At 42.9% G+C, this 16,942-nt stretch overlaps 1 protein-coding gene across 6 annotated transcripts in view; it reads right to left on the bottom strand.

Annotated features, from left to right (window-relative positions):
- Positions 1-16,696, bottom strand: part of TLK2 (tousled like kinase 2) — a 54,460-nt gene extending 37,764 nt beyond the window's left edge. For 3 of the 6 annotated variants that reach the window (XM_084615525.1, XM_084615524.1, XM_084615526.1), the window contains exons 1-4: positions 16,128-16,695; positions 14,080-14,168; positions 2,831-2,902; positions 333-402 (exon numbers count right to left, since the gene is read on the bottom strand). In XM_084615525.1, coding sequence (XP_084471651.1) covers positions 333-402; positions 2,831-2,902; positions 14,080-14,160 — 223 coding nt within the window. In that variant the 5' untranslated portion in view covers positions 14,161-14,168; positions 16,128-16,695. Of the gene's footprint in view, positions 1-332; positions 403-2,830; positions 2,903-14,079; positions 14,169-16,033; positions 16,050-16,127 lie in introns of those variants that run through there. The other 3 variants (XM_084615521.1, XM_084615522.1, XM_084615523.1) reach the window with 3 other exon arrangements.
- Between the last annotated feature and the right edge of the window lie 246 nt (positions 16,697-16,942).

Here is a 16,942-nt window from a genome sequence, read left to right as displayed (position 1 = left end):
ATTCACATAACCCATATGAGGACCCACATCCAGTCTCTCCTTGTGCACTGTGGACCCATCATAAATCTCCAATAAGAATTCTAGAGTTTAGAAGTAAACACAAATGTTGCAGTAAGTTGTTGTAGGACGGAATGTTTTTCTTACAATGGAAAGAACGACTCCCAAAGGAGTACTACACGATCACTGCAAGTACTTCAAATAAATTCCTAATAAGCTGCCTGACACACCCCTGAGATGAACCATTACTCTCCTTAGACACCACGACTCTTTAAAAAGTGAGGCCAATTATCAGCTGGTCGGAAATCCTGTGAAGGGTCAGAAGAATGGGTTACCTTGACTGGTCTCATATGCTTCTGCTTTTCTTTTCCTGTTCCGCTGGTCATTCTGTTTCTTCTCAGGAGTCTGTTAAAAAATACTTCAAAATTAACATTTCTGCTGTTATTCCAGAATTTAAAAAATGACCAAAATATGAAACAAATAGGCTGCAGGTCCCCAATGGTCGTTCCAGTTCCCAAGTGCATTAGTTTTTGCACTCAGTACTTAGAGAGATACTATCTTCAGACCTATGCACAGCAAAGATAAGAGAACATGTCAGAAATCAGAAGGGGGTGGGAACAGGGAAAGATTATTTTCTATCTTAGACATAGTAGGACTGATTCTCCATTGCCCTGTACATCATGTAGTCTTTTAGTCTGCTGCAGATGGAGCATAGAATTCAATCAAATCAGAACAGCGGTGTTTAACACCCACTTTTCACTATTCTAAATGGCTACATAAAATGCAGGACAGTTGGGAATTGGGCCCAGTCTGTTTACTTTGCCTTTCAATAGGACGTATGCTCCTAAGTCACTTTAGCACTTTTTGAAAATCCCACCCACCCGACTGCAGCCCATTCAATAACTGATTTCTAGTGCTCTTAGTACCTAGGTGCTGTCTTGCATAAGTTACATGAAAAATCATTTACACATGATGTGAAGTGTTTCAGATGTGAAGTGTTCCTTCAGCAGGACTTCACAACAAAGTGAGACACAAGGAAACAAATATTGAAGTTCTATGTATTAGAAAAAGCCTATCAAAGTTGCTATAGAGAAAAAAACTGGTCATTTCTATCACATACATTTTATCCCAAAGGGGCCCAAAATTTTTCCAGGCTATACGTTTACACATCATGTCAGCCACCACTGAACTACAGAGGAGGAAAGCCACAGTGTCCATTGCACAATAAAGAGTAGAGAAATCTTCGCCAAAACTTTTGTGGCAAACTTAAGATTCATGGTTCTTAGCAACTGATGTCCACACAACAAACACAGAAACCAACCTACCCACTTTGAAGAGATAAAGGAATGAAGCTAACACAGCCAGAAGTTAAACCTAAGATCCACAGGAATGGAGGAGGCCATAACATGCCAACCCAGCAGTCCCTAATGGAGATGTTTGGTTTTGTTTGGGGGTGGGAAGGCAGAAATGGTGGTTTGGTGCTTTAAAAAAAAGCTGTACACACGAAGAGTAGCTACTGTACCTGTGTGCTACTTTATAGAATGATAACATCTGTACAATGAACAGATCCTCACTGACAACATTTTGATACTGGCCACTATGTAGATACAATATTGGTACAAGAAACTGCTGACTCAGTACAAAGTCAAAGGAATCTGCACTCCACTGCTGACAGGAGCATCTCACAAATACCCTAGTGCAATAGTGATTCCAAAGGCTCTATAACAGTGTCAATAAGATAACAGGAGAATGCAAGTGTATTTTAGCTTCATATTATCCTTAAATTACCAAATTCAATTTTAAGTAGTCATTCGCATTCACCCAATTGCACAAGGATATATAAGATCACCTATCCACTGCTAAAACACCACAGACTGAAAAGTGAAGAGTGGCAGACAACTGGATCTCCTTAGTTAATCTAAGTGAAACTCACTAGAAGTAGACTGTAAAGCCAGAGCAAAACAAATATATGTAGATATTTAATACTCATGATCTTCAAATAATTGAAGACCATTTCCTAATTTACTTACCTGTCAAGTCCAGAGTTCGAGATACTGTGTATTCCTACAGTACTGACTGCATCAGATACTTGATACCTGTACTGTAATGTATTAAAGGGGAAATATGATCCAAAACTCAGCACTTGGCTGGTAAGTGAAGTAGGAAGTTATCTTATCGTGGGTTTAAACAAACTATTTAAATTTAGATCCTGCACTACTAACTGGCAATCTTAATTTAAATTAAAAAGTAACTGCAGTTCAACTTCGTTGTTTTAGCTGGTTTTTTGAAGTTCTTAATCCAAATATACTGAAAGTAACCAAGAGGAAGCATGTAATACTACCATGCCTTATTTCCTTTTCATTCTACATGTCAGTTTATATAAATCCTTATCTTCTTGTACATATTTCTAAAACTTCACACGTACATGAAGTGCGAAGGAGGGTAGGTAAAGACTTGCACTTTTCCACGCAGATTCCCTTTTATTTTGGTCTGCCCAAAACTGCAACTGAAAACAGCTACCAAGTACTGAAAACAGCAATTGAGGGCTTAGTTTCACAAACCACCATTCTAACTGCAGTAAAACCACCCTCCTTTATCTTTAATAAAGAAAAGCACCTGTTATGATGAGAAAACCTTAACTAGCTGGGCCTTGCAGGATGCTCTAACGTCCATACGACTTGGACTCAGTCTAGATTCTTCTAGTAGCCTGTTCCACACAAAAGCCCTGAACTAGGAAATCTTCATCTCCAGCTCATGTAATTAATTCTGGGCTTTGTTAGCCCATTCACGTTTAACCTATAACTGATGACTATTAGGAACAGTGGCTGCTTACCTCCAATTCTTTATCGCTCAGAGAGCCCACGCTGCACAAGCTCTGATTGGAAGACTCGCTATTTAATGGACCCTACAGGTGGAAAAACACAAACAAAGTTTTCATACAAGGCAAGAAAACTGTGGACATGTCTTAGTTTCAGCTCAGCCTTTAAAACACTTTGCAATGACATTCTCATGCCCATTTGTAACATCACATTCTAACAACCCTGGTAACATTAGTAAAGGTCTAAAACAATTAGCTTGTGAAAGAAAACATTTTGAATTGCTGAATAGTAAAGCAAAGCAGCTCTTCCAGCAAGCATCTGCTTGACCCAGCACTAAGAATTTAAAGGTATTTTCCATTTGGCAAGCTGGCTATTACTGCTGTCATGTGTTAGTGGTACTGGTTGAGATTTCTCTTGCTAGACTATTTCAGTCATCCTTGACTGACCCCAAACTAGAGACGTTTGCTCCCATCACACCAAAAATTAGTGTCCGAAAGCTACCTTTGGGCCAGACTTACAAAGGTATTTAGGCACCAAAAGATGCTGATAGTCACCTAGTGGGATTTGCAAAAGTGCCTAAGCCAATTAGTGGTCTATCTGCAACATCAGGCATCTAAATACCTTTGTAAATCTGGTCCAAAGGCTGCAGTGAATCCAATCTAAAAGGAAACTGGAGTGCAAATTTACAGTTGCAGTTTGATGTAATACCCTCACACAAATAATTAGTTGAAAATTAGTTAGGCTATCTTTCCAAAGACACAAAAATCAAGATTCATCGTTAATGATCCAAAATCTTTACTGAGAAGTGACAGGACAAAACCACTCCTCCAGTGGGGTTTTTGGTTTTGTTTTTACTTCTTTTCACCCCTTAAATCTGGAGGATGGTGGGTTGGGTTGGGTTGCAACAGCATATAAAGGCTTAAGATACAAGATGATTTTAATTAGCAAGTAGAAAGGGTAATCAACACTAAGCATATTTTCCAACCGGAACAGTGTAAAGGCAGCATTGTAGATTTCAACGTTACGACCACCTCATTGCTCACTGAAAGAATAAGCTTCACTGTCTGGCCAAGAGAAACCTCTTCCCTTGGTGTAAGAGCTATATCTGCTCTATTTGTGAGGCACCCAAAAACAAGAGCTTTGATACGCCATCACAGAAGAGGCACCATCATAGTAGTTCATTATTATACCAAGTTAATTCTCCATATGAGTGAAATGGAGACTGTGCTGAAATAACAGCATGACCAAGCCAGATTTGTGAGGAAACCCTTCCCCCCACCTTAGCTTTATATACAGAATATTCCAGGAGTACTAGCAGCACTATGTTTAAATAAAGTTAAGGTTGTGATACATCCCAGTCAGAACCCAAAAGTTCAAAATAAGGCCCTTTACTTCCTCCCCAAAACCATTTATCAGCACAAAAAATGGTTTCAAGCTTTAAAAAAAAAAATTGATTCCCCCCCCCCCTCAAAACACATGACAATTTAAAATCTAACTGGTTTTAAACATTTATTCACAGTAAGTTGTTCTTGATAGACTTGTACTCCAATTACCACCTGGGTGCATTTTTTAAAAAGACCAAGTGATAAACCCCTGATAACAGGATTTAACAGAAGTGCCATTGCTAACCTTAGATACAGACCCAGCCTTCATGTGGCTGTAAAACTTAATATGGCACTTATGGCAAGTAGTGACCAAAGGTTAATCTCTTTGCCCATGTAAAAAAGCTTGTTTATAAACTTCACAAATGATGTTCTCTAAAATCCATCATTTCCTTTTATGAACCTGAACCTCAACAGTACGATCAAGACATCAGCATTTGGTACAATGTTAAAGCTTTGCTTCTACACCTTAATAAAGCTTATTAGGTACAGAAGTGTCTCAGATTTGTGCCCTGCCTCAGACACATTAAGGGTTTCTAATATTATGAAGATGAAAGTGAACGTTCTTCCCACTCTTTCCACAATCTCACTGCCTCCATTTCACTCATGGAGATTAAGCAACAGAAAACAGCTGCTCCTAAAATGCCACATTTGAGCTTTTCAAGGCACGTTGCAGGAGGATATTTCATTTGTTTAAGGAGGTTCTACATTTCATCCCACTGACTTGTATACTAGGAAAGCCCAGAGGGATAATATGATGTAGGCTGTGAGCAGTCAGAAAAGGGTCTCTAGAAATGTCAGATGTGTAATTATCCTCAATGATGTACACAGACCATCCCTATTCAGTTTGAGTTAACAAAGTTGTTTTCCTAACTGCTCACCCTGAAAACTCAACATGGAATCTGAAAGTCATGCAGTGTTGTTCTGACCTTTGACACCATCACCAGAAATAAGTATTCTGCATCTGAACATGGCAGGTCTAATTAAGGTCTAGGTACAGCTATGGAAGAGCAAGCTGGAATTGAGGCTGCTTCACAAATCAACAAAATAGTTATTCAATTATAATCAGTTTCTTGAAGGACAGAATTCAGAATGCAGTACCGAATTTAGTTTTATCTTAATTTCTTTATGAGGCTTCTCTCAAAGCAGCACTCCTCTTGGAAATCACAAGAGACAAATATCCTCATGCCTCCAACACCATAGAATCATAGAATATCAGGGTTGGAAGGGACCCCAGAAGGTCATCTAGTCCAACCCCCTGCTTGAAGCAGGACCAATTCCCAGTTAAATCATCCCAGCCAGGGCTTTGTCAAGCCTGACCTTAAAAACCTCTAAGGAAGGAGATTCTACCACCTCCCTAGGTAACGCATTCCAGTGTTTCACCACCCTCTTAGTGAAAAAGTTTTTCCTAATATCCAATCTAAACCTCCCCCACTGCAACTTGAGACCACTACTCCTCGTTCTGTCATCTGCTACCATTGAGAACAATCTAGAGCCATCCTCTTTGGAACCCCCTTTCAGGTAGTTGAAAGCAGCTATCAAATCCCCCCTCATTCTTCTCTTCTGCAGGCTAAACAATCCCAGCTCCCTCAGCCTCTCCTCATAAGTCATGTGTTCTAGACCCCTAATCATTTTTGTTGCCCTTCGCTGGACTCTCTCCAATTTATCCACATCCTTCTTGTAGTGTGGGGCCCAAAACTGGACACAGTACTCCAGATGAGGCCTCACCAATGTCGAATAGAGGGGAACGATCACGTCCCTCGATCTGCTCGCTATGCCCCTACTTATACATCCCAAAATGCCATTGGCCTTCTTGGCAACAAGGGCACACTGCTGACTCATATCCAACTTCTCGTCCACTGTCACCCCTAGGTCCTTTTCCACAGAACTGCTGCCTAGTCATTCGGTCCCTAGTCTGTAGCGGTGCATTGGATTCTTCCATCCTGAGTGCAGGACCCTGCACTTATCCTTATTGAACCTCATCAGATTTCTTTTGGCCCAATCCTCCAATTTGTCTAGGTCCTTCTGTATCCTATCCCTCCCCTCCAGCGTATCTACCACTCCTCACAGTTCAGTATCATCCGGAAATTTGCTGAGAGTGCAATCCACACCATCCTCCAGATCATTTATGAAGGTACTGAACAAAACCAGCCCCAGGACCGACACTTGGGGCACTCCACTTGATACCGGCTGCCAACTAGACATGGAGCCATTGATCACTACCCGTTGAGCCCGACAATCTAGCCAGCTTTCTACCCACCTTATAGTGCATTCATCCAGCCCATACTTCCTTAACTTGCTGACAAGAATACTGTGGGAGACCGTGTCAAAAGCTTTGCTAAAGTCAAGAAACAATACATCCACTGCTTTCCCTTCATCCACAGAACCAGTAATCTCATCATAAAAGGCGATTAGATTAGACAGGCATGACCTTCCCTTGGTGAATCCATGCTGACTGTTCCTGATCACTTTCCTCTCATGCAAGTGCTTCAGGATTGATTCTTTGAGGACCTGCTCCATGATTTTTCCAGGGACTGAGATGAGGCTGACTGGCCTGTAGTTCCCAGGATCCTCCTCCTTCCCTTTTTTAAAGATTGGCACTACATTAGCCTTTTTCCAGTCATCCGGGACTTCCCCGGTTCGCCACGAGTTTTCAAAGATAATGGCCAATGGCTCTGCAATCACAGCCGCCAATTCCTTCAGCACTCTCGGATGCAACTCGTCTGGCCCCATGGACTTGTGCACGTCCAGCTTTTCTAAATAGTCCCTAACCACCTCTATCTCTTCCCCATTTTGTGATGCCCAGCGCAGCAGTCTGGGAGCTGACCTTGTTAGTGAAAACAACAACATTCCTACCAATAACATCCAGGGAAAGAGAGAATGGACAAGTAGTCCATTCTTCTATCCCATACAACGGCCAAAATCAAGGTACACTCAGGCTCCAGTTCTGCATGAATAGCAAGATACACTGTATTTAAAATGCAGCCCTAGAAGATGAACAATGATTAACAGGGAACAAGATTATGTATCAAAGCCTGTCTCTACAAAATTGTCCCTCAATGAAACCCTCCTCTAGTGGTTTATATAGTACCTTTTATCTTAGGTCCTCAAAGTACTTTGCAAAGCTTTAGCCATAGTTTATAGACAAGGAACTGAAGTTAAACAACTGGTTTATGTATCACAAGGCAAGTCAGCAAAGGACTCTGGAATAGAACACAGGTTTCCTGACTCCCAGTCTTCTGTTACAGCACACTGCCTTTTCTGACCACTAGAATACATGCTAAACAGGAGTGGAAGATTTCTGATGACCCAGAAAGCCTAAGGAACATCGTGAAGTTCTCTGCTAAATCTCTTCTCACAATGCTACTTGAGTTTCCCCAAGTCATCTAATCAGACACCCACTGATCTTCCTGGCGACACAAGAAATCAAGTGCTTACCAAAACTACTTATAGCAACAGGTTTAGATAAACAGTAAGAGTCTGTACATATTAGATTTTTCCCTCCATTCTAACATATGTAGTTCCAACTCCTATATTCCTGTTTTTTCCTATTTAGCTCTATGTGTCTGACATAAGAACAAATGTACAGCACTTAATTTCCACTCATCCTGTGACTGTTTAAAATTAAAAAATATACTAAAATTAGGTACAGAATTAATCCAAAGAAGATAGAAGATCTTCTCAAAGAAAGCAGGGAAACACTTGGCATAGAGTATATAAAACAAAATAAAAAAAAAAGTCTGGTGACAATGTATTGTAGAGTCAATTAACCCTCAAGAAGGAACTTCCAAAAGTGACAGGAAGGAATTGGCATCAGGAGAAGTTTGTCCAGGATCTTCCTTGCTACTAGGAAGTCCAATGGAACTGCATTTTTGGCTGTGTTACAGATGACTAATTTAAGAGTATTGTTTCAAGAGAATACTCCACTGGAGAAGTTTTGCCTTAAGTCTACTCATTTAGTGTAACCAGTGCAAGGAAATAGGGGGTCAGTCACCATCTTGAAGTATAGGCCATTTAAATAAAAAGTTTTTGGAGGGCCTACCCAATGGCAAGGCAATTCTCCATAATGGCATTCATTGCTTCCCGAGGAAGCAATTTCCTGATGATATAAAAGCAGGGTGTTCTTTCCCACTTGTGATTCACCTGACAGTGCTGCTCCAAGGCCCACATCTGAAGTATCTGCACACAACACAATCTTCATATTGTAATTTAGCTGCAAAAGCACTACTGACCTGCAAGAATCTTCCTTAAGGGTTTTGAAAGCCTGCTCACATTTGGCAACTCACACAAGCTTCTCAGTCATTTTCTTTTTTGGAAGAACCATGGGAAGGGTTGCAGTCAAGCTGTATTTGCTTACATTACGATGGAAGTAACCCACTCCCCTTAGGAAAGCCCTCATCTGACATTGTTTAGTGAAGTGGACTAGCTTAACAGCATCCACCTTGTCTGGCTCCAGCTTAAGTCTATCCATTCCCCAATGTGAAATAAATGTATTACCTCAGCCACCTCCAAGTGGACATCAAACAACAATTTGCAAAACACTATATGTGATCCTCTCAACTTGGTTTAGATGGTTCTCATCAATCTCAACCACAGTGAACCAGCCCAAAGTTATTTGTACTACATTTACCATCTGCTTGAATGTAGTGGATGCACTCCTCATGGTGAAAGGTAACATGAAATCTACAGGGAGTCACAGAGAATAATTTTGAATAGCAACCTCTGCTAAAACCTCCTGTCAACTCAACTGCAGAAGCACACTTGATTAGACCGAACCAGGATGATCCTTCTCGGGTGACCCAAACCTGTGCAACTTCCACATCTGCAAGTCCACAGAGAAGCGAAGGGGCTATATAAATTGTTCTCTCAGTTTTAAACGCAAACAATTGATCCTTTCCAATTCCATTGCAAGTTAGGGTCACTTACACACATTTGAACCAAGATAACCAAAAGGTGTGACTTGTGAGGTAACTCCCTTCTCTTCATGTGTCAGTATAATAATGCCTGCATCTGTAATTTTCACTCCATGCATCCGATGAAGTGGGTTCTAGCCCACAAAAGCTTATGCCCAAATAAATCTGTTAGTCTTTAAGGTGCCACCAGACTCCTTGTTGTTTTTGTGGATACAGATTAACAAGGCTACCCCCTGATGCTTAATAAAAGGTGTGAATTACTGCTGATCTAATTACTTTTGTGCTAATTAGTAAGTAGCCCAGCCCTAAGATGAAACATGTTTCACAAATATTCTTCCTTATTTCATGCTTTATTTATCTCTATATAAGAAAGACATCCTTCACACACAAGTGATATTTGAAACTTCCATAATACTGGTTAAATCTGGACCTTTCCAAACATCCAGTTAAAACGATACATATGCTACCAACAAAGTTTCTATAGGTCACCTCCGCTGCGTTTGAGAGGTAGGTAAGTTTACAACTTTGACTCACTTTTCATTAGTTGCCTGGTTTTCAATCTCTCAGGTTTGGTCTACACTTGAAAGTTCTGTTGTCATAACAACATTACTGAGGGTGTGATAAAACCATACCCCTGACTGACATAGTTATGCTGACATAACCCTCAGTGTAGAGCAGTGGTTCTCAACCTATTTACCACTCTGGGTCGTGTATGCAGCTCTCTTTGTGTTATGCAGGCCGCATCCACACAATATGTATACTACCTGTATGGCTCTGAGGATGTCACATGGGCCGCAGCTGTGTGCTGATAGGGCTGCGGGTTGAGAACCACTGGTGTAGACGCAGCTATGCCAACAGAAGAGTGCTTCCGTCAACTGAGCTAACGTTGTTCCTACACTGTTGGTGTTCCTGCGACAGGAAAACCTCAGTATAGTGTCCGTAGCATAGACACATGCTAATGCTTTGCACACTTTTATGGCAGCTTTCATCTACAAATTTCAGAGTGCTTTACAAGCACTGATTAATTCAATCACTACCTCCCAGCAATGAAGGTTGTATTATCATTTTATGCATGGGAAAATTGAGGCAGAAACAGGTCAAGTGACTTACCTAAAGGTCACACTGAGTCAGTGACAGAGCTGAAGTAGAACCCAGATCTGACTTCCATTTCTGTGCTTTAGTAGCTATATATGCTTATTGTTTATTTCAAATCCATCCAAATAATTATCAAGTTTTCAGGATAAAAAGGAGACAAAGTACCCTAGGCACTTCCTTTGCTAGCCGATGAATCCATTTATATAACTCAGAACTCCTACTCTATGAATGTTTGCATTAATTACATGGTAAATAACTTTTTGGGATAGCATTATTTCCCTCTGAGGACAAAATGCAGCCATTCAACTTTCAGTCCTCTACTTGGTAACTTTGCAACTAAAACTGAGAGGTCTAGTTGCTAAGCTTATTTTGGTGATAAAGAAAACGCAATTCTGGATAGACACAGGGTTCACAAAGCAAAAACAGGTTGAAAAATATTTTTGTTTTTATGGAAACAATATACTTTTTTTTTTATCTAGATATCCTGCAACACAAACACTATTCAGGCTGTATTTGTTTCCATGTCCCTCTTTATTGTATCCTACATGCAAATTCACAGACAGTAGTGACAGACAGAGACCAATGCTTCTTGAATTCTAGTGTACACATTTGGACCTAGATAATTACTATAGCCAAATAAAGAGGGTCAGTGCTGTCTTGAAGTATTGCAGTTTTTAAATTTAGAATTTTTTTTTCTCCTAACGGTGAGTGAATCAGCACAGCTGCAACATAGCAAACCGGGACACGTTTAACTTGTGGACATTGGTTCCCAATAGCAGGCTGGTGGATGATGGGTATGTTACAGTAATGATCCGTCCTGATTTAGTCTGAATGATGAAGGCAGGAGTGTATGTTCACTTTCCCACCCCCAACTAGCTATCCCTCTTCATATCTCGTACAAATACCTTGAAATGGTGCAAATCCTTTGGAACCATCCCACTTTGCATCTTACCAACAGTGAGATAAAGGAAGGTAATGCAGAAGAGAAGACACACAACTAAATGTTATCCACAGGAATTCAAACTACGGCTTGTCTTCAACACTGACTGACCCGAAGTGGAAAACAGAGGTTTAGTTAGAAGTATGCCTCACAATTGAACTTTACTGTTCATTTGCTAAATGAAACCTAAGCTATGTGAGCTATTAAATAAGTAACTAAATACCAGCTCACGTCAGGAATTCAGAAAGCAAGACCTTCCTGAATCAACATAGGCATGAATTTGGTAAAGGAAAACATTTAAACTGTATAGCAATGCTAGGTGTCCAACAAGTCACCATTGCTTTGAAGATGTCTAGCTACATGGTTGTTTCACGTAGATGGAGTTCCATCAACTGCCTAGAAACACTGCTTTCTTGCACCTGTGATTTCAGTTATTTCAAGAGTTTCTAAAAAGGCATGTTCTTTAATTTCCGAGGCTGAGGAAATTCAGTGCAAGTCCACACTGGTTTTCAGGTAGAAACACTCTTACAAACAGTGTTATTTCCCCTTTGCATTTTTGCAAGTGAAGTAAAAAAACCTATATATGCTGTAATTATTAGTAAGAATACAAACTAGCATTTGTTTATTTTGCACAGGCCTGATTTGTGCTTTATATTTATGAATAAATACCAAGCAATAAGCCAAATTAATAAAAGGCAGGAAATTCAATGTTACAGCTGCCTGGCCTACTCACCCAATAGGAAAGCATCTGAGACTACATTTACTTTCTTCTTTTTATGCAACAAACAGCAATAGAATACCTTCCATCCCAAGAGGCCGGTGCCAATCCCACTAGATGGCACTAACTCATTTGAAGTGGCTTTCCTTCCACACCCAACTGGAGAGAGCGAAAATCTTCCTTAAGTCTATTAAAAACCATATCATGGGTTTCCAAACATGCTCACTTTGAAACACTGAGATATAGATGCCAGTGCCAAGTGTGACGGGCATAGATTTTGAAAAAGCATGGACCCAGTGCGGCATATAGTATCTGGGATTAACATTACACCCACAGATTGTGGTACTGTACATATTTTATCCTAGACAAAGTTACTACTGTACATTCTGCCTCTGCTGTGAAGCCTGAGAAATAATGAGAAATTCCTGTTCTCTTTAGAAAAAAGAAAAAGGAGTACTTGTGGCACCTTAGAGACTAACATTTATTTGAGCATGAGCTTTCGTGAGCTACAGCTCACTTCATCACGAAAGCTTATGCTCAAATAAATTTGTTAGTCTCTAAGGTGCCACAAGTCCTCCTTTTCTTTTTGCAAATACAGACTAACACGGCAGCTACTCTGAAACCTGTTCTCTTTAGAGAGATCATCAACTTATGGTTCAATGGCATGAGAATTAGCAAGGTAGCTTTCAATATTAACCTGAACAGTGGAAGGGCATTTTTCTCCTAATGTATAGTTTCCTAGATCTCCTTAAAATTATCTCTTTGTAAGAAGCGGCTTCCTAAGTTAACACTCTCCTCAAAGTATTTAGGCACTATAGAATATAAAAAGACTGGGATCCTGCCCTCAAGAAGCCTACAATCTAAGGGTATGTCTATACTAGAAATTTGCACTGCTTTAACTATATTTGTATACTTGTATAGTTAAAGAGGTCCAACACCACCACCACCGCTCAAGCATGGGCACAATATATCAGTATAGCTCACCCCATGCAAGAAGGGGAATAACCATACCAGTACAAGTCATCTTCATACCAGAAAAACTGCATCCCATTAGGGTTTTTACTTATATTACTATTTCAGTTTTTAAAAAAAAAAAGTCACATACCTAACTGAAAGTAAAACTTAAGTTTGGACCAGGCCTTAGTAAGCTTCTTTTAAGTTGCAAACTGTTTACTTACTGATCTGTTTCCAGGGCTTCATAATACAACTGCTGCATAAATTAGTTCAGAAACAAAATATAAACTTGGATAGCACCATTCCAAGCTTTGATGTATTTATTTTGTACTTTTCATAAGAGAAAGGTAAATGAGCTACTGAGTTCCCTCTTCCCAATATGATTCTAACAGGTGGCTAAACCTTTTATAGCAACAGGTTATCTAGTTATATTTCCTTTCTAGCTTGATACGGTCTGAAACTCAGTGTGTTTAAAGTGTGCAAACTGGAATGTTATCACTGTTCCACTGTCATCTTAAGAACTAGAATGGTGGGAGAAATGAAGAGACAATACTACAGGAGCTAAAACACTATACACACAAACATATGGAGATCAAACCCAAGAGTAATATTTCCAACAAAAGGATGAGAGTTACACAACTTATTACTGAATGCCTGACTCAAGAAATGCATCTACTGATCAGGTACAAAGTCATACATTAAAAGAAGGGTAGGATTTTGCTAGCAGGTTGCAAACCCAAGAGTACGCAAGCTTACCTCTGAATAAGCAAATTTTAGTTGAATATAACTGAGCTCACATAAGTTCAGTGGTTCTCAAAGAAGAATTGAATTGCCTTAACCCTGGTTACACGTAAGTTCATCATAACTGTGTCCACCTAAGCTACTCATATTCGGTTCCCAAACAAGCCCTTGAGATAGGAAAGAGGTGAGCTACACTGCCTCCTGCAAAAGAAGTGATGATGCGGTGCATGGCCTTTGTTATACTGAAAAAAATTGAGCTAACCTTAAAAACTAACTCTTCATTACAAATCAAACTCACACACACTGTAGTGTCTATGCACACAGAGGCAAATGCCTCATACTATTTTTAGTATTGTACATTCCTCTTTACACACTCTTTAAAATAAGTTAGTGGACAAAACAAAACTAATAATGAACAACTTTCCCTTAGTGGAACAGCACTACTTATGTAAAAAAAAAAAATTGCGGTGTGCAAAATAGGTCAAGATTTGTGCCTGCTATCACAGGTACTTTTACTCACTTTGGCAACACCTACTCCAGTGAACCTGGCCTCCAACAGTTCCTGCCGTCGTGGGTCCAGGCTGTGCAACTCTTCCATCATTTCTGCTGCTATGAGAGAAAAATATGCCATATGACGCAATGCAAGGAAAAGGGAAAGAACGTATTTTCTGTGGCACTGATGATGCACAAAAATAGCTGTAGTACCATGTGACTGTATACAAATAATTTCTGTCATGCAATATAGATTTAAAATGGTCATGCAGTAAAATGGGTCTTGCCATCAAGTTGTTATTATTTTAATAAGGGCCTATTCTGGAGAGCTCCATCTTTTGACACTATTACCAGCTATTGGAAATTTCTTAATTTGAATAACCCCAGTTCTATTGCTAACAATGATTCCACCCTCTCCTATTGGGTAGATAGTTAAATTTGTTGCAGAGGAAACAGAGAAGAGGGAGAGTTCATGGCTGAAGTCTTTAGAGTTTTCTGACTACCGGAGGTAGTCACCCTTCACCCTAAGACACCCTTCACCCTCTGCAATTCTCTATTTCTGCCACTCCCTAAAGCACTAGACATCAAAAAAGCAAAAAGGTAGCTGTATGGCGTTTGGGGATAACAACCTCAGACACAAAAACCTGGGTTCTTCCAGGAAAGGGATGGGAGGGAGAGAAGGACACTTTTTTTTAAAACCTCTCCCTTTACTGGGCAATGTACCAGATACTTCTAGCACGCAAGTTCCTTCCATATAGCTGGATGCTTCTGGGTACTTCCAGGTGATCCATTAAAATTGGTGCCATTATATGAAAGGTTTAAAAAAACCACATCCTTGGGTAGTTTGGGTTAATTCCTGAAATGTACAATTTGAGAGTTAATTGGGGGGGAAAAAAGGGAGGAACTGCAGAATTTATTAGAACTGTGATTCACATCTTGCCAACTGCATTTTGAGCAAGTTGGTAAGTTCCAGAAATATCTGTTCTAGTTTCATTTCTCCGCATAAGCTAAAGACAGAAAAAAATGAGAGAATACAGATTTGCTGTATAAAGATCATATGCTCCACGGAAAGTTCTTGAAGGGCAGGAAGTGCCCTCTAGAAAAGCCACCATACAATTGTTCCTTCAATTTACTGTCCATTTTGTCCCCATAAATCTCATTTCCTCTAAATGCTGCAGATCTAAGTTCCAAGGCGCTGAGCAAATCCATGGGGGGGGGGGGGGGGAGAGAGAGACACGGCATTTTCCACACACACACTCAGACCCTGAACAAGGCATAAAACCCCCGAACAAATTGAGACGTCTGGTTAATCAAATCCTCTGGTCTGCATTTAAGGAAGCTGTCAGTGGTCTCTTTTCATTTGGAAATTAGAAAAGCTAGAGATGGGAGAAGTGGGATGACAGCGAAGCAAGCCCACAAAGATACAGATACTTCAGTCATCTGAAATAAGGGTGCAGAGTGGCCTGGGGACCGTCTGGACAGGGGGTCCCAGCCCTATAGTGCCCATGGGCTAGGACAGAGGGGTACTGAGTATTATAGAGGTTTGACACCATGGGTTTATCGGCCTCCCAGGGCTCGGGGATGCCCCTGGGGGAGAACTGCTGGCAGCCCAGACTCTCAGTGTTTCCCAGGAGCTGGGGGGCCCTGCCTGGCATTGGGGACCATGTTTTTACAAGGATGAGTTTAGCTTCCTCACACCCCCAGATCCCAGCTGCTGCGGCGGCGGCTCCTACACCTCCCGGCCTCCCTCCCACCCCAGGCAGCTACCACCTCAACTGCCAGGCCGGGGATCCACAGGCCGGCCCCGGCCCCGGCCCGCCCTCGCCGGCCCCTTGGCCTGGCGCTTACCCCCGTCACCCCCGGGGCCGGGCCTGCGCTCCCCCATCCCAGCAGCGCCCTAGCAACCGCCAGGGCCCAGGCCGCTCCCCGCCCGCCTGCCCGGGACACAGGCCTCCGCCCGGCCGCCCTCAGGCCACGCTGACCCCGGTCCCCCGGGGCAGGGGCCGCGCCCCGGGGCCCCTCCAGCGGCGCCTCCCCGCCCCTCCTCCCCGGGGCTTAGCCCCCCGCGGCTCTCACCTGGCGCTGCTCCCCCGCCGCTCCGCTCCTCTCCCCTCCGGCCCGGCCCAGCAGCTCCCCGGGCCCCACTCGGATCCCGCCGCCGCCGGGGGCAGGAGGAGGGCGGGGGGAACCTGCTGCGGCCACCCGGGCGGGAGGGGGAGGCCTGGGGCGGCTCCGCGGCCTCTCCTGAGCCAGGCGCCCCGCCGCTGTGGGCAGCGGGCTCCACGCGAGCTCGGCGGCTCCGAGCGGGGAAGCGGGGCGAGCCCCTCGCCCGCGCCGGGGAGGCCGCGGATCCCCGGCCTCGCGTAGACTCCCCTCCCGGCTAAGGTGCGCGAAGACCGGGGAGGGGGGCGGCGACGGTCTCAGAGGACAAAGGCCCCGGGGAAGGGGGGGCGGCTCCAATGAGCCGCAGGTGGGGGCACGAGAATCCGGGGCACCCCCCTCCCTGCACGGTCAGCCCGACTAGTCGGCGATTAGTGGGGGTGGGGCGGGTGTCGGTGCGGCCGGGTCCGCCCCCTGGTCCGACTCGGCCCGGCCCGATAGGGATCGATTGGTGCAAAGACACACTAGTGAAAGCGCGTGTTCTCTCGCGAGATTTGCACGGCTGGGGGGGGAGGGGAGGTCAGTGCCGGGAAGGGGGGAGGGGAGGTCAGTGCTGGGAGGGGCGAGTGCATGGGGTGGGGGGTGAATGCAGGAAGGGGAGGGGCTAATGGGGGCTGGGCGGGGCCGTGCATGGGGCTGAGAGGGGGTAGGAGTTCGTGCAGGTGGAGAGGAGTGTGCATGGGGGGCCAGGGCACCGGATAGGAGAAGTGGGGTCAAGTGTAGAGGGGAGG

The sequence above is a fragment of the Lepidochelys olivacea genome (genome assembly GCF_965140295.1).
Source record: "Lepidochelys olivacea isolate rLepOli2 genome assembly, chromosome: 27".
Classification (NCBI taxonomy): Eukaryota; Metazoa; Chordata; order Testudines; family Cheloniidae; genus Lepidochelys; species Lepidochelys olivacea.
Note: the sequence above shows the minus strand (reverse complement) of the source record. Positions and strands in the feature narration are given on the sequence as shown.